The sequence below is a fragment of the Leptopilina heterotoma genome, unplaced genomic scaffold (genome assembly GCF_015476425.1).
Source record: "Leptopilina heterotoma isolate Lh14 unplaced genomic scaffold, ASM1547642v1 Lhet_23, whole genome shotgun sequence".
Classification (NCBI taxonomy): Eukaryota; Metazoa; Arthropoda; class Insecta; order Hymenoptera; family Figitidae; genus Leptopilina; species Leptopilina heterotoma.
The window spans coordinates 755,661-782,157 of NW_025110948.1; the positions used below are offsets into that span (position 1 = coordinate 755,661).

A 26,497-nucleotide genomic window follows, 5' to 3' on the forward strand; every position below is an offset into this window, starting at 1 on the left:
TGACGTGAAAATCACTTGACATAAATTTCAAATTGAAATAAGTTTCATTGGACATAAAATGAATTTTATATCAAATGAAACTTATGTAAATTTGAAATTTAAGTCAATTAGTTAAGTGATTTTTACGTCAAATTAAATTTATGTCAAATAAGTTCTACATAACAAACTAAATTTCTGTCAATGATATTTATGTCAAATGAGTTTTATACCAAATTAAATAAATGTCAAATGAGTTTTGTGTAAAATATAATTTATGCCAAATGAATTTTACATCAAATGAATTTTCTGTTAAATAACATTTATGTTAAATACATTTTATGTCAAATGAAGTTTATGTCAATTAAAATTTGTGTAAAATTATTTTTATGTCGAATGAAATATTATTTCAAGGATAGATTTTTATGTCAAATAAAATTTATGCTCGAATTTATGTCAGAAGGGATTTGTTTATGTCCAGTGGGAATTATGTTAAATAAGTTTTATGTAACATGAAATTGATGTTAAATAAATTCTATGTCAATTGATATTCATGTAAAATGAAATTATGTTTAAAGTGACATTTATGTTAAATAAATTTCATCTTAAATGAATTTTACTTCAAATGAGTTTCATGTTAAATGCATTTTACTTCAAATGAATTTCATGTTAAATTAATTTTATTTTAAATGCATTTCATGTTAAATGCGAATTTTATTTCAAACTAATTTCATGTTAAATGAATTTTATTTTAAATGCATTTCATGTTAAATATGCGAATTTTATTTCAAATTAATTTCTTGTTAAATGCGAATTTTATTTCAAATGATGAATTTGATGTTAAATGAATTTTATGTCAATTGATATTCATGTAAAATAAAATTATGTTTAAAGTCACATTTATGTCAAATAAATTTCACCTTAAATAAATTTTCTTTCAAATGAGTTTCATGTTAAATGAATTTTACTTCAAATAAATTTCATGTTAAATGCGAATTTTATTTTAAATGAATTTTATTTTAAATTAATTTTATTTCAAATGCATTTCATGTTAAATGCGAATTTTATTTCAAACTAATTTCATGTTAAATGAATTTTACCTCAAATTAATTTTATGTTAAATGCGAATTTTATTTCAAATGAATTTGATGTTAAATGAATTTTATTTCAAATGAGTTTCATGTTAAATGAATTTTAATTCAAATGAATTTCATGTTAAATGCGAATTTTATTTTAAATGAATTTTATTTTAAATTAATTTTATTTCAAATTAATTTTATGTTAAATGCGAATTTTATTTCAAACTAATTTCATGTTAAATAAATTTTACCTCAAATTAATTTTATGTTAAATGCGAATTTTATTTCAAATGAATTTGATGTTAAATGAATTTTATTTCAAATGAGTTTCATGTTAAATGAATTTTAATTCAAATGAATTTCATGTTAAATACGAATTTTATTTCAAATGAATTTCATGTTAAATTAATTTGATTTCAAATGAATTTCATGTTAAATGAATTTTAGTTCAAATGATTTTTTAACTTTTGTTCTTAATACCGTAGACTGCAATAAAAATTGCAGATATTTTTCAACACTGATTGTAATTTTTTTGAATTAAAATATTATTTATTTTTAACTAATTCAGGAAAAAAAATTTTAATTTTTAATTTATTATCGAAAAGTAGGTAAAATTCAGTTTATTTTGAAATTTGGAAATACACATTTTTATATATTTATTTTTGAAAAAATAATGAGTTTACATTTTTTTTAAATACATACACACATTTCTTGTATTCTGTACGAAAAGGGTTTTGAAAAAAAAAATTCCCATCTTCCCCAAGAATTCTAATTAGATAGTTGAGAAAATTTAAATACGGGAATTAGTTCTCTAATAATTATGTATATATAGGAAAGTGAATATTTTTCCAACTATAAGAAAAAAGAATAAAGGAGATAATCCTAATAGTTTTCGGACGCGTAAGGGATTTGCGGTTTTGTATATACATTGTCTTCTCTGTTATGTAGGCAGGCCCCTCTTTTTTTCTTAAGGAATTATTTGTGATAAACAGTTATTATCTATACTTAGCTCGACATGTTGTCCAGGTGCCATAATGCTTGAATTTTGGGGAAAAGCAAAGTCTCGGATAAACGCACGAGGCACGATCACTAATACTCCTCTCTGGTAAAAATGAGAATTTCCCCAAAAATTTATACACATCATCATTTTCTTACTTGTCTGCGTCGTATTTATGAAAAATGAACCGGAGAGGGGGGGGGCAACAAAATTCGTAATATTTTTATTTCGCAAAAGAAAAAATTTTGAAATATTTCAAAGTAATAATATTTTATACGCACCATTTTTATCTTCACTTCTAATAATTGTAATTTAAAATAATTTTTGTTTAATTATTAAATAATTTTCCTATTTTTCTTTGAGAATTTTCAAATTATTTAAATAAAAAAGTTCAAATTTTTCTAATAATTGTAACTGGAACGCTTTATCATTTTTTTTTTTGTTATTAATATCAATTATTGAAAATATTGAAAATAGTTGAATTTTTAATTAATTTTATTTTTAAAAATTTTAATTAAATACAAAATATACTTTTTCAGTAAAATTTTACAAAAATTTTAATTATTTATAAACTTTATATTTCGAAAATTTAATCAACTTAGATTTAATCGAAAATAAAGTTTGAAATAAATTTTAAGTGCATTGTTTTTTGGAAAAGGTTTCTTTATTGTTACTAAAATTTTGAAGAAAAGTCAAATTTTTTTTCAGAAAAGTAAATAAAAAAGTCCAAAAGTAAGTCGAATCCCTGAAAATGAGGAAAATTAGTTATAAATAATCGCATATTTTCTAAATAAGAGAAATTGGAGAATGAAAATTTCTTTTTTCGCATTTTAGAATGATGGATAAATATTTTTCATGTTTTTTTAAAAATTCAAGAAAAGAATGAGGTAAAATTGCAAAAGTTGTGTGTTAACACTTACGTACCAGATTTTCTATTTCAAACAAAATTGTCAAGACGAGCGTTTCAATATGAGTATATATTAGAGACAACGTCAAGTGCTGTTGTGTGCATTAACTAATGGGCCTGTGAATACCATTTATTAAATGACAAACAGGTTTTCTCGCAGACATTTCAAGTTTTTCAAAGTTACACACATTCGAGGTCTCTTTTTTTCAAAAAAAAAAAAAAAAAAAAAAAAAAAAATATCCCTTTATTTACCATTGTACTCATTCCGTCGGATTACGCGGTCAAGAGTTCGAAACGCGCGCGCACGAATATCCTTCGAAGGTTTCGTATTTTATATGTATATATGTGTGTATATATATAACAAAATATCTTCGATTCTTTTAGTGACACAACTTGTTGCTTTCCTTATTTGTTAACCTTAGTTCAACAATTATTAGACATTTATCAACAATCAGTAATTTATTTTCAATTTCTGTATTAATTTATGTATTTCTATTCGTGAAGTTGGTATAAATTTTTCCTTCTCGAACTGTTCAAAATCGTTGTTGATTTTTTTTAATTTCTCTATTTAGAATGAAATTTTTTATTACAGTTGAACCTGACATAATGCAACTCTATTAAAAATTTTTTTTTTTAATTTTTGTTGAAAAATGTACAACAAGAATTATTTTCACTTAGTTCCATAGAATATTGTAAAAATATTGTAAAATTATAAAACAATTTTTTAAAGATTGTTTACTGTGTAATCAAATTTAAAAAGTCGAGTTGCATTCCGACAGGTTTCACTGTATGTAACTTAATTTTTTTCCAGTAATTACTGAACAATATACTTTCGAATGAAAAAGCAACAATTTGTAAAATTTATACCACTTTTCAAGAAAATAATAAGTTTATTATTTTTTCAGTACAGTGGAACCTGTCGTAATGTAACTCTAATTAAAAAATTCGTTTGTATTCAAAAATGTCCAACAAGAATTATTTTCACTTAGTTCCAGAATATTGTAAAAATATTGTAAAATTATAAAACAATTTCTTAAGGATTGTTTAATGTAATAAAATTTAAAAAGTCGAGTTGCATCCGGACAGGTTTCACTGTATGTAACTTAATTTTTTTCCAGTAATTACTGAACAAAATTAAAATTCCGGATGAAAAATAATTTTTTGAAATTTATAACACTTTTTATAAATGTCTATACCGCCCTATATATTTCTTTATAAATATTTGTATAAATAATGAAAATTATAAATAAATAATAAGAAAATTTAAAGAAATCTAAATAAATAATAAGGAAATGTATAGAAATATAAATAAATAATAAGAAAATGTAAATAAATATTAATAAATAACAAAAAAATGGAAATACAGTGACACCTGTCGGAATGCAACTCGATTTTAAAAATTCTATTACAGTATACAATCCTTAAAAAATTGTTTCATAACTTAATTTTTATAATATTTTTACAATATTCTGGAACTAAATGAAAATGGTTCTTGTTCGATATTTTTTAATGCAATAAAAATTTTAAAATACAGTTCTTGTTGAACATTTTTTAATACAAAAAAATTTTTAAAATTGAGTTACATTTCTACAGGTTCGACTGTAAACGAAAAAAATTCAAGTAAATATTTAGTGAAAATATGTAAATAAAAGTTAAAAAATATAAATAAACAAAGAAAAATACAAGTTAACAATCAAAAAAATAAAAATAACAAAAAATATTTATTAAAAAAATGTACAAATAAAAAATAAAAATGTAAATAAAAAAAATAATAAATAAAAATGTAAAGAAATAATAAAAAAAATACTAGTAAACAAAAAATAAAAGTATAAATAATTTTAAAATGTACAAATGAATAATAAAAATATAAGTAAATAATTAAAAAACACAAATAAACAAAAAATATAAATAAATAAAAAAATACAAATAAATAATAGTAAATAATAGTTATAATAAATAGTAATAATAATAAGTAAATAGTCAATTAAATAATAGTAAAATATCTTTCAGTTAGGAGACCAGGAATATTTATTTGAATTGTTTTTTTTCAATGTAAATAAATAAGAATGCGAATTATAACATTTAATTGTTACTTAACAAAAAAATAAGAAATATTGTCTCATAATAAAAAAATGTATTAAAAGATTTTTCTCCTTGCCGTTAAAATTCTTATTTTAGTCGAATGATTTACAGTCGAAAATTTATTTATTTCTATTTATTTATTATTGAAACTAAATATAAATGAATTAAAATAAAATATTAATCATTTGACATTCAAAATTATTGAAAATTTTGTATTAATATTATTGGAACTAAATTATTAAATTGATATAAATTTATGCTGAAATGATTTAAATCGTTATAATTATTGAAGTAATTTAAATTATTAAAATTTTCTTTTTGATTACTTTCTTATTTTATTATTATTGGCCAGATACAGTGAAACCTGTTAGAATGCAACTCGACTTTTTAAATTTTATTACAGTAACCAATCCTTAAAAAAATGTTTTCTAATTTAATTTTGTAATATTTTTCCAATATTCTGGAACTAAGAGATACTAAAAGAACTAAGAAAAATTGTATTGTTATAAAAAATGATTGCAACTGTTTAAATTATTAAAATTAGTGTAAATATTTAAATTATAAAATAATTATTTAAGTAAAAATTGAAATTATAAAAAATTATCGAAATTAAAAATTATCATCTTTTTAAAAATTTATTAAAAAGTATAAATAAAAATGGTTCTTTTGGAGTGTTTTGTAAATAAAGGAAAGTCATAAGAAAAATTTGTGAGAACAGACTTTTTTTTTATTAAAGTTCATATATCCATCATTGCAACAGTTGTCCGTGCACATAATTTCTTCTAATGAGTGAAACGTACGAGGCAGAATTTATTTTAAATATTCATGATGATGCTGGTCATTAGAAATTCTGTCGCACGTTTTCTGACTCAGGAGATTTTTATTTTATTTTTTTTTTTTCTTTAATAATGTTGTATTTACATTTACCTAACTAAGTACAGTCGTACATCATTCATACATATACATACGGGATGAAAGGATTGACACCCAATTTATTTTGTTTTTTATACATTATCTCCGACTGTTACTAATATTCATATATATGGCATATAGAATTTTTCTCGCAATTTCAATATAAATTCGCCATATATATAATTTCAGACCTTAATCTCCGCAAAATATATATTACACTTTAAAATCGAGATCACTTCAGTCAATTATTATTTAAATATATTTATATATTTTTTTCTAACAACAACTATTTTATATACCCACCCAATTTCTTTTATGTACAATTCGCTATTTACATGAATTTCACGCGCACTTTATTACGCGAAGAATATCGAGAGGGGGAGAAAAAATTTTCTGTACATGATTTTTTTATAGGAAAATAGTTTAGAAAAGGGAGGATTGTTTGATCCTTTTTTTGAAAGTGCGTAAATTGTGATTGAATTTTCAATGTTTTAAATTTTGACTGTTAAACAAAAATTTGACAGAATTAAAAAAAAAACTTTGAATCACACTAAATATCGCACATTTTATGATGATCACTTGTAAAAATCGCACTAAATTCCGCTCTTTAGGATTTTTTTTTCATCAGACTAGAGTCTCTTGGGAAAAGTCATTTTAGATATGATAGCATATAGTTGATTCAGATGCTTGATCCAGAACTTGAATTACTGGGCACGTAGTAATTTCGAACGTGAAGATGATTGTGTAAATGAAGTCCCGATATTGATTGACAGATATTTGATTGTAGAGTTGGATTACTCCAGTTGCAGTGACCATTGATTGGACTTAATTTTGCCTCGGGACTTGCTGACGGTGTGACTGGTGATAAAAGTGGTTTGACTTCGGTTTCCTCATCGACGTCGACATCCACATCGACGTCCTCCTCGTCATGATCGGCTTCTGGTTCCGGTTCCTGTAGGTCGTGCTCATCTTCACTGCAACTGAATTTTCTCGATTTCATTGGCCTCAGGGATTCTAATTGATCGTCGGGTGCAAGAAGTGATGCGACGTCGAATTGCCTCTTTCTCGACGGCTGACACACTTGTCTGAGACCCTGATTCTGAAACACTGGAAAAAAAGAGGAAAAATTAGTACCTTTTGATGATTTATTTACTAGAAGTAGTTTTACTTCTAGTTCTATTCTGATTTTGATGATTTACTTACTGGAAGTAGTTGTACTTCTATTTTTATACCTTTTTGATGATTTACTTCTACTAGAAGTAGTTTTCTTTCTACTTCTATACCGTTTTTTTTGACGATTTTTACCCGTTTTTTGATGATTTACTTACTAGAAGTAGTTTTACTTCTAGTTCTATACTGATTTTGATTATTTCTGATGCTTTACCTACTGGAAGTAGTTCTACACCCAGTACTACTTCTACTTTAAAAAGATTCGAAATTTTAAGGAGTGAAAACAAACATTGAGTTGATGCTGCATCATCATAAACTTAGGAAGGTTTTTTAGGAATCAAATAGTTTAGAATTTTGTGTGTGTTTAGGGTACTCACTTTTAAAGTTCGGATGCGATTGGTCCTGTTGTGGCTGATGATGGGGACTCCAAATTCCAGACATGGGAGCACTTGTTGGTCGTAGGGATGGAGCAGAGGGTGGTGGTGTTGCGGGTAGAGGCGGAGGACTTGGGCTGTCGGGTTCCTCATCGACAGCTAATCCCATATGCTTTCTGACTTTACGCTGTGCCTTGCGTCTTCTAAAGTCGCCCCGTCGAAAATCCTCGAGATTCGCCGGGTGAATTGCCCAATAGTGACCCTTTCCATTAGCGCTTCGGCCCGATTTCACGAAACAATCGTTGAGGGACAAATTGTGTCGGATTGAGTTCCTCCAGCCTGGTCCACGAGTTCTGAAGTAGGGATAGTGTTCCAAAATGTGTTGATAAATATCGGAGAGGACGAGTTTTTTGTCGGGTGATGAGAGAATTGCCATGGCAATGAGACCAATGTAACTGTGTTGGGGTTTTGGTTCCTCTGGTATTCGTTGATGATGTGGATGAAGAAGGGCCATTGAGAGGGCTAATCGACTTGGATAACCGGCTGCGGCCGGATAAAGTGGTAGTGGCGCTGGAAAACCGGGTGCCATACCCAAATGTGCCGATGTTGGTCCGCCGGATTGTGGATGTACTCCAGGATGTTGAGGATGTAGTTGTTGCGCCAAACGAAGACGTTCGGTCATTGCATAGTGGTACAATTGAAGACGATAGTGTTCCAAACCGGGGAAAAATGGAGTTCCAAGACCCACTGATAGTGGCTCTTTTGATGGCGGTGGACTCTCATTGTTACACATCGCGAAAATTTTCCTCGACAGTAAAACTCAACCTTTCATAAATATTATTTAGATTAAATAATATTTATTTATTTCTTTTTATTTAAAATTTTTTTTTAAAAATATTTTTTAAAAATATTTTTTAAAAATCACTTCACTTTTATTCAAAAAAATCACAAATTTTCAAAAGTCCACTTTTCTTCAGTGATATCCAACTTTCTCTTCTGTTTGTTTTTACACTGTAAAAAAATTCCACTCCCACAATTGTATCACTGTTCACTTTAGGATCACTGAAGTTCTCTGTAGATTTTTTTTTTGGGGTTTAGTCAACACACGGTGGACCGAAACACGTTTTGTGAACGACTGACTATGATTTATGATCTTGGTTGACAGGAACGACTGGTTAGCGTGTGACCTCCCCCTCCTTTTAGTGATTCCTTGGAGGCAAGCGCCGCCCATGATTTTGGAATGGTGAAAAGGGAATTGTAGAGAGTGTGCTGCGATGAATATAGCGGCCAATGGTAGACGAGAGGCGGTTCACGATGGAATTTAACGCTATACCTCGCCCCCTATGTTGAGATATTGATCTTCAACCTCCATCCAGCGGTTATACTGAAGGTAACTGTGGAGATGGTGATGATTCTTAACCGAATACAACCAACTCGATATCATTTTCGAAGGTGGATTCGTTCCTGATTCTTTTCAAAAAGAAAAAAAATATTTCTATGTATACTGAATATGTTTATTTGTATTTTTGTATATAAAGAGACGGGTTAAGTATATGGATGTATATGAATATTGTTGGTAATCGCACATATGTCCGTATTGTGTGCTCGAATAAATTTTGAATCTTTACATGTATAGACTGTCTTTTCTCTGAAATTAATTTTCAGAGAAGTTTTGGAAAATTAACTGTATAGATCAGTATACCATCATCCGAACATTGAAGCATATTTAGAAAGGCTAATGCTTCATTTGCTATTATTTAAAAATTGTTTGGATTATGTTTAGTGCTTTAGTTGTATCATATCCTTAATATTGTAGTATTTTCAGAAAGTCTAGTGCCGTATTTGTTTATATTACTTCAAACATGTTTGGATTATGATTATAGTATTACAGTTCCGCATCATCTGAATTTTTTACCATCTTTAAAAGAAACTAATATTAATACTTCAAATTTTGTTTAAAATTTTAGAAGCATTTAGTATAAACTTTATAAAGTTCTAGTAGATAATATGAATATTGTAAAGCATCTTCAAAAGGACTTTTGCTATTATTCAGAAAACTTTTGTTGTATGTAAACTTCCATCATTTGGATGTTGTAGCATCCTTAAACAAACGAATACATTTTTTATTTAAAAAGTTTTTAGAATATATAAAGTTCTAGCAAATGAATATTGTATACCATCTTCAAAAAAGGCTAATGCTATATATTTGCTATTGGTATTTAAAAATTTTTTAGACGGTATTTGGTACTACAAGTTCCATCATCAAAATTTTGCATCATTTTTATAAAAGCGAATGCTACATTTGGTATTACTTAAAGTTTTTTCGGAGTATGTTTAGCTCTAGAAGTTACATCATCAAAATTTAGCAGCATTTTCAAAAAATCAATGCTACATTTGCTATTATTTAAAGTTTTCTCGCAGTATGTTTATACTACAAGTTCCATCATCAAGTTTGCAGTATTTTCAAAAAAAAAAATCACTGCTATGTTTGCTATAATTTAAAATCTTTTCGGAGTATTGTTTAGTATACCACAAGTTCCATAATCCGAACATTATGCAGCATCAAGAAAAATTGTACCATCTTTAAAAAAACTTGTGCTACCATTGCCAGATTTAAAAAATTTTCGGAGTAGTTTAAAAATAAATGTGAGTGTGAATTTGATGTTTGGAAATGATTTGTGAAATTTTTTTTTCTTTTTTGTTTTGAAAGCAGAGAGAGGGAGAGAGAGAATGAATGAGATGAATTGCCCGCCTCTTATTATTGTCCTTTACTCAGAATCCGTTTTGGAACACGGTTGGCGAGAGCTCATTTTATAAACCAGGGACAAAAGACGGGAGAGCACATTAAAAGCGGTGAGGCAGGATGGGGCGCCGCCCTGCAACTATTTGTAAGCATCCGCCATGCTGGTTTCATATCTGCCGTTCGGCTTTTACAAAACACAATTTCCAAGCAAGCCGCACTACTGGCAATATGGCGTGTATATATTTTCTATTGTGTGCATATATATAAACCTATAATAGTGAATATATGTACGTACAGATACATACATATAAATATATATATATATATTTTATACATATATATATATATATATATATACTTGTATATGGTGTATACACGTTATACATATATTTTTTCATGAGCATTGAGTGGCGTGACCCTGTGGCTCAAATTGCAATTGTTACGTTTTGTTGTAAATAACAGTCCTCGCTATCTGGCCCTCATCTGGCGGAAATACAACGCGAATGCCTCGCATTGCATATTTTCGCAAACTTTTAACGTCATATTTCATATTTATTCATTGGCAGAGCTTTTTGGATGAACGCGCGCATATATACATCAACCCTGCTATGTCCCCACTTCCTCTATTTTTTTTTGATAATATGCACCAATTCGCGAATGTAACACTTGAATTTATGATTTTCAAAACTCGAGAATCATTTTTCAAATATATATATATACACTGGTTGCTCCAAATCCATATATCATCAATCTTTTTCCGCATACAATATATTTTTTATGGAAAAACAGGTTCAATTTCTGTTTTAAATTTAAAATATACATATGTGCGCACGTTTATATTCATTTTATGATGTATGTATACGATTTATATATATTTTATTTATATTTAACGATAACGATTTATATTTGAACAATACGCTTTAGTTCCTTTATAATTATGTATATTTTATTTTGGGCATTTATAAAATAAACGAAATTAAAGTTTTTGTTTGAAATATTCAAGAGTATATAATTATTGACTAAATGAAACTGAAACTATAGTATATATAAGTTATCAGCACCCTACTTAAATTTTGAAAATTAATTTTTAATGTTAAATATTTCTTTTGTTTAAAACCAACATAAAATTTAAATAAATCAGGGCTCGAACCGCGACAGTATTAAAAAATACGGACTTTACGGACCAAAAATGAAAAATTACGGACCATTTACGGACCTATAATTATTATACTGAAAAAAATATAAGAGTCAAATAAGAGCAAATTTTACTTAATAAACTATATAAATTAAATTTCTTCATGTTTTCTAATAAATTTAAGATAACAGAGTGATAAAATCATAATTTATATATCATAAGAAATATTGTAACTATTCAAATTTTCAAAGATTTTAATTTGAATATAAATAAATTAAAAATTTTAAGTGAAATTAATTTTTTAAACAATTTTCATTAGAAAATTTTTCGGGAATTCAATTATTTAAATACAAAAATAAATAATTTACTAAATAATTAAATATTTCTTAAAATTGAATTTTTATGAAGAATTTTATTAAAATTTTTTAAAATAATAGAATTCTTTTGGCGAATTTAGAAAAAAAATTTATAAGTGCAATTTTCTATCACTTTTTTAAAAATTGTATAAAAAATAATTGAAATTCTGCGATAAGTTTTGTTATTTTTGAAAATAATTGAATTCTTCCAACGAATTTTATTAAACATTTTTTTTAAAGAATTCCTGTGAAGAATTTTATTTGTGAAAATAATTGAATTCAAGAGAAAAATAATTGAATTTCTCAGAATTTTATAAAACTTTTTGAAAATTATTAAATTCCATCAAGAAATTTCATTTAAAAATTAAAAATAATTGAAATCTGACGAAAAATCTCATTACATTTTTTTCAAATAATTGAATTTCTGTGAAAATGTTTATTTTTGGAAAGAATTGAATTCTTGAGAAGAGTTTTATTAAAATTTATTAAATAATTGAATTGCTCTGAGGAATAATTTAATAATTATATTCTTTAAACCGCAATTTTAATAAAATTTTTAAAAATAATTACATTTTTCGAGAAATTTGATTACAATTGTATTAAAAATCGTTGAAATTGAATTTTCCAGAAGAATTTTATTATTTAATAAAAATAATTGGAATTTTTACGAGAAATTAAAAAAAAAAAAATTTTAATAATTAAATTTTTGCGAACAATTTTATTACTTTTTAAAATAATTAAATTATTGCAATTGTTTGTAACTTCTCCAAAATTCAATTATTAGAAAATTCTTCGAGAATTCAATTATTTAAATACAAAAATAAATAATTTATTGAATAATTGAATTTTTCTTGAAATTCAATTCTCATAAAGAATTTTATCAACAATTAAAATTAAATTAAATTATTAATTATTAATAATAAATTAAAATGTATTAAAAATAATTGAAATTCTACGATGAGTTTTATTATTTTTGAAAATAATTGAGTTCTTAAAAAGAATTTTAATATTTACAGAAATAATTGAATCTCTGTAAAAATTTTATTATTTATGAAAATAATTGAATTATTGCGGAGAAATTTATAAAAAATTTGTAAATAATTGAATTCCTATGAAATTTTTATTATTTTATGAAAATTTTTAAATATTTGCGTAGCATTTTATCAAATTTGCTTTTAATAATTAATTTCTTTTGGAAAATTTTATTGAAATAATAAATATTAAAAATCATTTAATGGAGGAAAATTTTTGAAAACGATTGAAGTTTTGCCAAGAATTTCATTATGATTTTTGAAAATAATTGAATTTCGGAGAAGTATTTTAATATATTTCTAAAGATAATTGAAATTTTGACGAGAATTTAAAACAATTTTTGAACATAATTGAATTTCTGCGAAGAATTTTATTACATTTGAAAATAAATTAAAATTTATAATAGAAAGTATAGAAAAAAGCGAACTATTCAATAATTATTTTCTAATTCGATAATAAGGAATAGATATTTATATATAATAATAGTTTGAAAAGAGCACCGATCTAGCAAGGATCATATTTATTAATCCAATATATATACTAATATATAATAAAACGTTACATGTTCCACTTGATCCCCCAGGAAAGATAAGGTCAAAAAAAAAGAATAGAGAAAATATAATGTCGGACATTAGGTTATTTCTTATAATATAAACTCGTCTTATGGATAAGATCTTGAGATATGTAAGAAAACACGTATAAATATGAAACCCAGTCTCATCTTCTCCATGTCAAAACACAATAAAACTCGATCGTCGGAAAAATTGGTGCGGTAAAAAATATTAGAGCTATATATATAAATATAATATTGAACGAGGTGGCATCTCACAGTCGTGCTTTTATAGATATATATTGGTCCATTGTATGAGGCGCTAAAATGCTTTTCTCCTGTCGAATAATGAAGATAATTTGTAATAAAATGGAAGCGTCATTGTAAAAAAAGAAAAAAAAAATGAAAATGTAACGATCGAGCACAGAAGGTAGAAAAGTAAGTGGCAGATGCATCGCGTAGAGTTGACAACTTCTCCTATTTCTCTGGCGCTTCTCAAATTTAGATTTATATAAAAAAAACTCAAGTAGTTCATCATCTTATTCTTTTCATAGCATCTGTATTTTGTATCTAATTTTCTTTTTTGTATTCACCGTTTGTGTATGGGGGATGCAAAAAATCTGCCAGTTAATTGTTTTGACAGAGAAAAAAGTCGGTAAAACAGTTTTGCTGTGCGTGGTTTAGCAAAATGGCAATTTAGCCTTTTGGCCACCAAGCAAAATTGGTTGCTAATTCTGCTTTATTGGCTGTTGGTAAAACGGACCAAAAAATCTGCTTTACCAACAGTAGATATTGAAAATGGCTACTAAATTCTTTTTAAAATCTTTTCAATTTACAGACTTTAAGAAAAAGAACAGAAATCTTTTGTAACGACAGTATATAACATTTTTTGTCTTTATTGACAGTTAGTAGGGTAGATTAACTTGGTTTTTCATTAATAGTCGGTAAGAAAAATGGTCCATTACATCTACTATAATCTACAATTGGTAAAAAAAATCTAGAACTAATCTTTGTTGCTATAGTTAATTATACAGTGAATAAAAGATTTTTTGTCTTTACTGTGAGACAGCAAAATATATATTAACTATTTTTTAATCGACAGTCGATAATAAAAAAGGTTAATTTAATCTACTTTATCAGCAGTCGATATAAAAAAGAACCTAATATCCTTGTAACGACAGTCTTAATGAGATTTTTTTCCTTTATTGGCAGTTAATAAGGCAATTAATTAATAAGGCAGTTAATTAATTATTAACTTGATTTTTTATTAACAGTCGGTAATAAAAATGGTTCATTGCATCTACTATGATCTACAATCGGTAAAAAAAATGTAAAAATAATGTTTGCATTGATAGTTAATTATACAGTGAAGTAAAGATTATTTGTCTTTATTGTGAATGGTTAATTTCCACTATAATCTATTGTCTTTAGTTAGTGGGACAAATGAACGGACTAGTTAATTTCCTTTTTATTAATAGTCGATAATGAAAATGGTAAATTTAATCTACTTTATCAACAGTAGGTTATAAATTTGGAACATAAATTAAATGTTTGTAGCGACTGTTAATTTTAGTAAATTGTTAAACTTTTTTTTGTCTTTTTGATAGTTGATGAAACCAACCAACCAAATAACATTTGCTTTTTACCAACAGTCGATAATAAAAATGGTAATTTTATTCTATTTAATCTACAGTCGGTATGAAATTTAGAATACATTTTTTTTAAATCTACAGTTAATTATTGTAAATTGATAAAAAAATTTTATTTTTTATTGATAAAAAATATGAACGAAACAATTATTATTTTCTAATAAAAAAGCAAAAGGTATTATTATTATAATTATTATTGAATATTGAATGAGAAATCGCGTGTAGCCTCTTTATTAAGAACTCTTCTTTTTAGAGTGTATTTCTCATGACTAGATAAGTATGTATACATGAAAGTATACATATATATTTACTTTACGAGCAATGATGCCAGGGAAAAAAGAACGAACGAGATGCTTAGGAAACACTCCGTACACGTTGATAAAACGAAAGCATCCCTTTGAGTTGAGCGTCAAAGCTAATGGACTCACTGAGCCCGGATACTACACTCTCTTTGTCTCTCTCTCTCTATACATATATCTCTCTGTCTCTCTCGTTCTCTCGCCATCAAATGCAGCCACTCCTTCACCCCTTCCGCAGAGACTTATTTTATCTTTTACACCTACTATTTATTCACCAACTTATTTAAAATATTTTTTTTATAAAAGCTTTATTTTTTTCTTTTTTGAGAAGACGATGTCTTATATCCTCTGTGTTGAGTATAGACGGAAATCATTGTGAAAAATTTATTTCTGTGTCGGAGGATTTTTTCTTTTTAATTAAAAAGCATACAATGGGGATTAAATTGAAAATTTATGTTAAGAGAGATGATAATAATAAAAAGTTCTTTAAGGTAAAAGTTAATAAAATGAGGTGTATCAAAGAGCCCTTTAAAAATTTAGGTCATAAAAGTTAGACATTATAGTTTATGAGTAATATGTAATGTAAAGGAAATTACAAATATGGAAACAGATTTTTAAAATTCAAAATGGCGGATTCAATATGGCGGACGACTTTTTCATATCTTCATCAGACTCACTTAAAATTCATTTCTCTTGGGTATATAATAATATCTGACGAATATAAAGTTAGATTTTAAAAAATCGAAATCGCGGATTCGTTGGACGAAATTTTTTTGAAACTGGATTAAAAAAATGTTTATAAAATTCTTTGCAAATATTCAGTTATTTTCATAAATAAAAAAATTTTCACAAGCAGAATTCAATTATTTAAAACAGAATTTTCCTAATATTTTTCGAAAAAAATATTGATTTTTTTCGAAAAATATATAATTTATTATAACAATATATAATATAATAATAAGAATTCATTTATTTTTATAAATAATAAGATTCTTCTAAGGAATTGAATTATTTTTTTAAATTTTAATAAAAATCGTTGCAAGAATTCTGTTATTTTTATAAATATATATTAAAATTCATCACAGAACTATTCTTAAAAATTTTAATAAAATTCTTTAAAAGAATTCAATTAATTATAAAATTTAATGTAATTCTTTATAATAATTGAATTGTCTTCAATATGATTTTAATAAAATTTGTTGAAAGAATTCATTTATTTTCATAAATAATCTACAATTTTCAAAGAAATTCAATTATTTAAAACACAATTTTCATAAAATTTATTGAAAAAATCATTTCTTTAAAAAGAATTTTTTTAATTCTCAAAAATGCAATTATTTTCATAAATAATAAAACTCCATCGCAAGATTTCAATTATTTTTAATGTAATTTTAAATTAATTCTGCGAGAAACGCAATTATTCTTAAAAATTTTTATCAAATACCATTTTGAAAGAATTCAGTTATTTAAAAAAATTTAATGAAATTCTTTATAAAAATTTAGTTTTTTCAATATATAATTTTAATAAAATTTTTTGAAAGAATTCAATTATTTTCATAAATAATATACAATTTTCAAAAGAATTCAATTATTATTTAAAACAAAATTTTCATACAACTTTTTGAAAAAAATCATTTCTGTAAAAAGATTTTTTTAAAATTCTTCTCAAGAATGCAATTTAAAAACTTTATTAAAGTTCGGTAACAAAAATTCAATTATTTTCATAAATAATAAAACTTCATCGCAGGATTTCAATTATTTAATTATTTATTTTTATTTATTTATTTTTAATTATTTATTATTTTTTTTTTTTTATTTTTTTATTTATTTTTTTATTTATTTATTTTTTTTTTATTTTACAGTTTTAAATTAATTCTGCGAAAAACGCAATTATTCTTAAAAATCTTAATAAAATTGATCAAAAGAATTTAATTATTTAAAAATTTTAATGAAATTCTTTGTAATAATTGAATTGTATTCAATATAATTTTTATAACCTTTTTTTGAATGAATTCAATTATTTAAAACACAATTTTTATAAAGTTTTTTGAAAAAATTATTTCTTTAAAAAGTATTTTTTTTATTCTTCTCAAGAATGTAATTATTTTAAAAACTTTATTAAAGTTCGGTGATAAAAATATTCAATTATTTTCATAAATAATAAAACTTCATCGCAGGATGAATTCAATTATTAAAAAAAATTTGATATCATTTGTTTCGTAGAGTGTAATAATTATTTTCAATTCATTTTTAATTATACCTTTCTTGAATGAATTTAATTATATTATCAAAGATTTTAATGCAGTTCTTTTGTAAAAATTCAAATTTAAGAAATATTCAATTATTCCATAAATTATTCATTCTTGTATTTAAATAATTGAATTCTCGTACAACTTTCTAATAAGAATTGATTTAGAATTGAATAAAATAAAATCATTAAAGTTTTGAATAAATTTTATTTATAAATTTAAAAAAAAAATGATTGAATTTTGAAAGAATTAATTTTGTATAATTTTTAGAAATAGTTAAATTTTAAAAATGAGTTACATTGAAATCATTTGAAATATTTTAATTCCTGCAGACACAATAAATGGGTATTTAAATATTTAATTTTTAAATTATTCTATGTTTGGAAGTAATTAAGAAATTAGAAAAAAATTGAGTCAAGTTTAATTTTTCGATAGCTATATATATATATACTTTTCTACTACTTTTTTTTATATGTCTTTAAGCTGCTTTTTGCTACTTTTTTGAAATTAATTATTATGAGTACGAAGCCTGGAAGTCAGATTGTGTAAATTTATAATGGCGGATTCAATATGTCAGACCAATTTTTTATAAGTTGTAGATTTTTTTCAATCCATTAATTTCTAAATTGTATTTCAATATCTAATTTTTAAATTTTTTTACTTTGTCTCTGTACTTGTTTTATTTTTCTCTATTTTCAAGACTTCAATCTAGAATATTCAATCTAGAATCTAGAATCTTCAATCAATGAAATTAGATTAAATTATATACATCGTCCCTTAAGTGATTGGAGATTGAAAATCAAGTGTCACTGGAAAAGCGGATTATCTCGAGCATTAAGAAGTAGTTCGATGAATATCTTTTTTTATTTTTTTCTCCTTCCTCTCTCTGTCTCTCTCTCTCTCTTTGCTGGTTCGATTTTTCTTCAGTGGCTCTCGCCAGAGAGATATATATATATATATATAGTTCTTCGACTGGTTACACGCCCCACCTTCTCGACAACAATACCACTGAATGGCACAAAGCTAAACACCCAAAATATTGGCAAAATCCAGGCATTCATCTGACCACAAGCCGTGTTAAATATCTTGGATCTAATCTCCTCACTAATCCATTTACACGGCCAAACGGTCACGTTTTGACCTGCTTTCGTGGCGAACGAAATCAAGAAGGTGAGCCCACTATGAAAGGGACATAGACACTTCCGCTCTCTTTAACGTTCATAGCCAATAAAATGTATTTTGTGCGACAATAGTGTGAATCTTGTTCCGGGCTCTACAATCGTGGACAAAGGATTTCTCCGAAGATGAAGAAGAAAAAAAGGAGCACTTGGTAATTGGCGACGAGTGGTTTTGCACCTTTTTCAATGAGTGAGAGAAAGAGGAAGAGGAAGAGAGAGTGCTTGATTCAGAAGGGGGTTTGTTGCACATATTATTCTATATATGTATAGAGATCCAAAGTCCACTGTATGCTTCGTTTAACATCTAAAGAATGGAAAAAAAAATCCAATGTCGATGTAAACACTAATGGAATCCTGCTGTGAAATTCAATTCTAAACTCTTGAGGTGGTCTTAATTTTAGACAATGTATATCTTAGATTTATTTTCACCTTTTTATAGGTTTTTATACGTGAGAATATTTTCTTGTTTTCTTTTTTCTTATGCGAAAGAGGAAAGAAATTTTTTTCTGGGCGCTGCAATAACAGACTTTCTAATCATTTACAAACAGTTATCAACCTACTGTTTGTATGCTGACAACCTTACTAAAAAAAAGTATCCAAATAGTAGCAAAAACGTATAAATTTCCTACTATTTGGATCATTACAAACATAACCTAATTTTTCATATCAAAATACGTTACAAAATTTAAAAGTTCCAATTACTATCGAGTAAGGTATAATAGTTGCTAAATCATCAAAATTTTCAAAATAAACTTACACTTCCAACAATAGTGAAGAGAATATATTTATTGTTAATGAAGTTAGATGGATTAATGGACTTCATATCATATCATACATAATCATCATGGGAAAGGGAGAATGGTTTTGAATTAATTAAATTAGTGGCTTATTACATGCGCGACTAATCCATCTAAAGGGATTGAAAATGAAAACCAGTGCAGTGGTTTTCGTACAAAGTTCGTAAATATGCGTCGTGGTGAAGCGAGTTAACTTTGAAGCCCCGGTCAGTGGAGTTTCCATCATGATGTTGTATAGCCGTTGGCAGGAACCCTCGGTTTTGATACTTCACGATACACGCGCCTAATCGGTTTTCAAACTCGTGCTTCTGCTCCATGAAACAAGCTCGTCGATCTTTCGAAACTTGATGCCAAAACAAAATTACAATTTAGATGAAACAATGGAAAATATTCAAAAAATTTTAACTTTTCTACATATATAAGACGTACTTTTTTCAGCTTCAATTCTTGTAAGAAAATAAGTTGTAATTCATATTTAGTAATACTTTCATTTAACCAAAAATTATACTATTTTATAAAATTCAGAAACTGACATACAAATGTATGTCAGTTTCTGAATTTTATTTTCTAAATCAAGTAATTCTTATATTTGACTTATATAAAGTATCATTTAATACGATTTTGAACTTGACCTAAATTTCAAAATTTGACCTGAAGTATTTTTTGATCTAGTTCTTAAATTGACCTAATTCTTCATATAAAATAATCTTTACTTGACCTAAAGTCTTATATAAAGTATAATTACAAACTTGAGCTAACTTAACAGATCAAGTAATTTTTATTTGACCTGTAGGTTAACGAATAGGTTAAAATTTTATCTAAATTGTAAGGTAACTAACGACCCCTTTGAGGGCCTTTATGGTGCCTCTTTTTTGACCTGTAGGTTTAAAAATAGGTCAAATGTGACCTAAATTTTGACGTAAGGTAATAATTCCTTGGAGGGCCCCTACGGGACCTCTTTTTGACCTGTAGGTTAAAATTGACCTATATTTAAACGTAACGTAACGGCCCTCATGAGGGGCCCTTAGAAATTGATATACATATGTATGTGACTGACGAGAGACCACACAAGTATTATATATTGTGACATACACCCCACTTAAAGTTTAACCAAGCGAATAAGCACCTCGCACAACCAACAAAAGGGTTTTCATCCCGGAGAGTCGTCTCTCTCTCCCTCTCTTTCTAGTATACTCAACGTACTAATAGATTACATAAATGCTCTTTGTGGGACAACACATCACTACTGAAATCAGCCTAAGCTTTGAAATATTCATAGACTTCACGATGACGATTACAACATTAGGTGCTTGACTAAAATCTAAACTGACAATAACTTTGATCTTCTATTCGCAATAAATTTATAATATACACTATACACTTCATTTTTTAAAAGGGTTTTTTTTTTGATAACTATTTTCAATTAAAATTTGTCTTTCACCCTTCTTCACTAGATAACTAATGGAGCAGAAAATATTTCTTATACAATTTTCCTCTAATGTTATTATTCGCCTTTCATGAAGATAAAATCTGTCATTACTGACAAAAATATAACAAGTTCGAGTCAAATAAGAGAAAATTGTAGAACTTAAAAGTAAAAATTAAATTTCTTCATGTTTTATAATAATTAAAGATTGCCCGTGATAAAATCATTATTTTATATTATTATAAAAATATTGTTACTGTAACTTCTTCAAAATTATTTTCACCACTTCAATTAAATTATTATTTTCAAGAATTTTTAACTCAAATTATTCTTCTTTCAATAAATTATTTTTAATAATTTTCGAAAAAGTTCTTTGACAATTTTCAAATCCATTTGTCTACAATTTAATTTTACGTAAAATTTCGATTCTTTGGAAAATCTTCAATTAAATACATAAAAGAAAATAAAAACTTTAAATTATTTCAAAAAAAATCCACAATTAAACTTTTTCAAAAAAATCAATTTCAAAATTCAATTAGATATTTCTTAAAATTCACGCTATATATTGCTTTTATTATTCAATTATTATCTAAAATTTTAACTGAAATTTAATTTTAAATCAATTTTTATTAGAAAACTCGGATACTGGAAACAAATTATTTAATTATAAAAATAAATAATTTATTGAATAATTGAATGTTTCTTAAAATTCAATTCTCATAAAGAATTTAATCAACAAATTTTTAAATAATTAGATTATTTGGACGAATTTTAATAAAATCTTTAAGAATAATTACTTTTTTTGAAAAATTCGATTAAAATATTGTATTAAACATAATTGAAATTCTGCGATGAGTTTCATTATTTATGAAAATATTTGAGTTCCTAAAAAGAATTTTACGAAAATAATTGAATCTTTGTAAAAAATTTATTATTTATGAAAATAATTGAATTATTGCGAAGATATATTTAAAAAAATTGTAAATAATTGAATTCCTGTGAAATGTTTCTTATTATTGACAATATTTTAATTTTGCAAAGATTTTTATTAAAATTCCTGAAAATAACTGAATTTTACGTAAAAATTTCATTAAAACTTAAGAAAATAATTGAATTTCGGAGAAAAATATTATTATGTATTTATTATTTTATTTATAAAGATAATTGAAATTTTGACAAGAATTTTCAAAAATTTTTGAACATAATTGAAATTTTGTGATATTCAATTATCTAAAATTTTAACTGAAAATCATTTTTAAATCAATTTTTATTAAAAATTAAACAAGAATTTAATTATTTAAATAAAAAAATAAATTTATTAAATAATTGAATGCTTCTTAAAATTCAATTCTCAAAAAAAATTTTATCAACGAATTTTTAAATAATTAATTTCTTAGGACGAATTTTAATAAAATTTTTACGAATAATTACATTTTTTGAGAAATTCGATTAAAATTGCATTAAAAATAATTGAAATTCTGCGATGAGTTTTATTATTTATGAAAATAATTGAATTCCTAAAAAGAATATTATTATTTACGAAAATAATTAAATCTCTGTAAAATTATTATTATTTATGAAAATAATTGAATTATTGCGAAGAAATTTATAAAAAATAATTGTAAATAATTGAATTCCTGTGAAATTTTTATTATTTTATGAAAATAATTAAATGTTTGCGTAGAATTTCATCAAATTTTTTTTAAATAATTGAAATCTTTTGGAAAATTTTATTAAAATAATAGGTAAAAATTTAAAAAATCATTAACTGAAGGAAAATTTTTGAAAATAATTGAAATTTGGAGAAGAATTTTAATATTTCTAAAGATAATTTAAATTTTGACAAAAATTTTTTTTAACTTTTTAAACGTAATTGAATTTTTGCAAAGAATTTTATTAGTTTTGAAAATAATTGAATTTCTGCAATTATTTGTAATTTCACTAAAATTTTCCATATTATATCGTACAATTTACGAACTTTTCATTATTTTGCTATTTATAAATTTTTTTTAATTTTGTTAATCCTGTAATTTTAAAATTTCTTAAATTAAGAATGTTAATAAAAATTCGATTTGATAAATTTTTTACAAAATTAAAAAGAATGTTAATAATAAAAATTGACTAAAATTGATAACCGATTTTATTTATTTATATATATTATATTTTTATTTATAACAAAAATTTGAAATTATGTTTATGAAAAATGAGGGAAAATACTGAAAAATCTGTTTTTGAAAAAGTAAATTTTAGACGCAGAAATAACTGTTTTTGGTCCTTTTAAATTTTTTTTCTCTTAACATGATCCCTCATTAAATAGGTGTCTGTGAATAAATTTTTCGATGAAATTTGAGTTATTACAGCAAACTATTATTTTTCCTAAGGATATATAAGGAGATGTCCATCGATACTATTTTGGATTTATATACATATATACATATATTGTGAATAGTCCCTTATTTTGCCCGGTGTTCAGACCTATGAAAACACTCAACTTGTTACAACAGCCGCCCCTAAAGTGTGTGCACGTCTATGTTTCAGACTTTCTCTTTTATTGTGTATGAGAAAAACGCGTTGAATATTAACAGCCAATATTTATTTGAAAATTCATGAGATTTTTTTTGTTTTCATATAAATTTGGACCAAAAAAAAAAAAGAAGGAGAAATTGCCCCCTCACATCTCTTTTTTGGATGACTTTAAGGCCTTTTTTAAAAAATTTATTTATATATAATAATATATTATTTCAAATATTTCAAAATGGATATAGTTTGAAGTATTAGTGTAAAGTGGGCAAATAATTTTTAGAATAATTTTGAATTTTTTTCTTTTTAAAATTTTCTTTTTAATAAAAGTGTACTCTCTAAATTTTAATTATAGTAAAATATGTTTACAAAATTGAATTAGTGACTGACTTTGCTTTTGAATTAGTAAATTTCACTGACAAATAGTAATTTTTAATTTATTACTAACATTTAGTAATTTCAAAGTAAAAAATAAAATTAGTTTTTATTCTTTTACAAATTTAAATTTAGAGAGTAAGAAATAATTATTTTCGATTATGACCACAAGCAAGAGAAATTTATTTTGGAAAAGAAAAACAAAAAAATTTAACTTTTTTACAATTTAAAAAATTGAAAAACGGTCAATTAAAATAATTTCAAGTTGAGTGGATGTAAATTGACAACTGAGTGTAATCTCACAGGATGTATCTCTCTCGAATAGGACATTGATATTATCGACCAGCTGCCGCGTGGCTTGCAGGCTATCCGCAATAATACTCATTTGATGCCGATGACAAAAGGCATCCCTATGTCTCGATATCGACTATAATGGACACTCAAAGGGGTTCTATATATGTATATATTTATTATGTTCCAAGAGAATGCAATGATAACATTCAGGAAATGTAATATAATATATAAACCAACACAATACAATCATATCTATATGATTTGTAATTCAATTCTCAATAAACATAAATTTTTTTCAAAATAATATTTTCTATTTATATCAAAATAGAATATACGCGCAATGTTGAGTAAATATTTTCTTTGTATTTGGAAAATTTACACTTTTTTCAAAAAATTTTTTTTTTTATTCTATTTTTTTAAATTGTGTTTTATAATTATATTTTATAATTATATTTTTTACACCATATTACATCCTCCATTTTGAATTTCGAAAATTGGACTCTAGATTCGTAATCGACGACCCCAAAAACCCCAAAGTAACAAATTTAAATCATTTTGAATGAATTTTTAAATAACTTTCCGCCATATTGCATCCGCCATTTTGAATTTTATAAATACAGGGTTGCCACGCAACCTGAAAACCTGGAAATGTCAGGGAATTTTATAAACCTTGAAAAACCTGAAAAAGTCAGGGAATTTTGATTGGAATCCTGGAAAGTTATTGTTTTCTAAAGTTATTGTGCTTATTCTTGAAATCTAATTTTTCTTTAATTCAATTTTCTTAATTCAATTTTAAAAGAGTTGCCTTTACAATTTTTTTTCGCAATTTTTTAATTATTATCATAAATAATAAAAAAATTTATAGATTTACAATTATATTTCATAAATAATAAAACTCATCGCAGAATTTCAATTATTTTTAATACAATTTTAATCGAATTTCTCGAAAAATCTCATTATTCTTAAAAATTTTATTAAAATTCATCAAAGAAATTCAATTATTTAAAAACGCCTTCCTATAATTTATTTATTAGAATTTAATTATTATTGTCAATTCATTTTTTATTAAATTTCTTGAAAGAATTAAATTATTTTCAAAAATATTAATAAAATTTTTTTTAACACTTCAATTTTTTTTTCAAAATAATTTTAATAAAATTTATTCTCCTCCATTCAATGATTTTCAATATCTACTATTTTAATAAAATTTTCCACAAGAAATGAATTATTGAGTCATTCCATTATATTTCGACTAAAGTCGTTGCCGACTAATTTTAAAAAATTGTAATATTTTGCAGGAATGATTTTAAAGATATTAGGATCACCGAACAAAAAGAATTTTTTAAATATTTTTTATATTTATTGTAAAATAAGCATCTAAAGTATATGAAGTCGTAAAAACTGACACTTTTTCATCTAATAGAAAATATTAAAGAAAACACATAATTTACTATAAAAACGTAAAAAAATTATTAGAATTTATTAAGAATGAATTATTTTATTATTATAAATTGATAGAAACAATTATTAATAAGAAATATTAAATAAAAAATAATTTTAAAGTTTACATGGAAAATAACCTATTTTTGCAAATTTCATTCACTAAATATGAGAAAGAGAAATCATTAAATTGGATAAAACCTTATGAAATATAAAGTACCTGTGATTAACTTTTAGTTTTTCTTATCACTTTCTTCCTGTTTTCTTCACAAATATTAAAAAATAAGCAATTAAAACTGGCACTTTGCTTATTTTCACGATTTTAAAATGCAAATAACTTCTGCCCAGAAAAATGAAAAATTACGAAAATTGGGCAATAATTATTTGATCACTAGATACACTTACTGGAAAAAGATTTTCTTTGGTCCCGAAGCTATTTCTCGAATTAATTAACTTTAAACTTTTTACTATTTTTATCAGGTTAATACATGTGTTTTTTAAAGGACGAAGTTAGCTCTTCTTGTTTAATCGTTTTGAACCAACTTCAGTTTTAAAGAAATCACATGTATTAACCTGATAAAAATAGTAAAAAGTTTAAAGTTAATTAATTCGAGAAATAGCTTCGGGACCAAAGAAAATCTTTTTCCAGTAAGTGTATCTAGTGATCAAATAATTATTGCCCAATTTTCGTAATTTTTCATTTTTCTGGGCAGAAGTTATTTGCATTTTAAAATCGTGAAAATAAGCAAAGTGCCAGTTTTAATTGCTTATTTTTTAATATTTGTGAAGAAAACAGGAAGAAAGTGATAAGAAAAACTAAAAGTTAATCACAGGTACTTTATATTTCATAAGGTTTTATCCAATTTAATGATTTCTCTTTCTCATATTTAGTGAATGAAATTTGCAAAAATAGGTTATTTTCCATGTAAACTTTAAAATTATTTTTTATTTAATATT

At 24.9% G+C, this 26,497-nt stretch overlaps 2 protein-coding genes across 2 annotated transcripts in view; one reads left to right on the forward strand and one right to left on the reverse strand.

Annotated features, from left to right (window-relative positions):
* LOC122502466 (SKI family transcriptional corepressor 2) overlaps positions 1-26,497 on the forward strand; it is a 187,819-nt gene that overhangs the window by 57,529 nt on the left and 103,793 nt on the right. The gene's annotated exons all lie outside the window — the stretch shown is intronic.
* LOC122502467 (fork head domain-containing protein FD4) lies at positions 5,792-8,748 on the reverse strand. The gene is made up of 2 exons (XM_043612536.1): positions 7,501-8,748; positions 5,792-7,060 (listed from the first exon to the last, which is right to left on the reverse strand). Exons 1-2 carry the CDS (start codon positions 8,288-8,290, stop codon positions 6,633-6,635), a joined length of 1,218 nt encoding a protein of 405 aa, XP_043468471.1. The 5' UTR covers positions 8,291-8,748; the 3' UTR covers positions 5,792-6,632.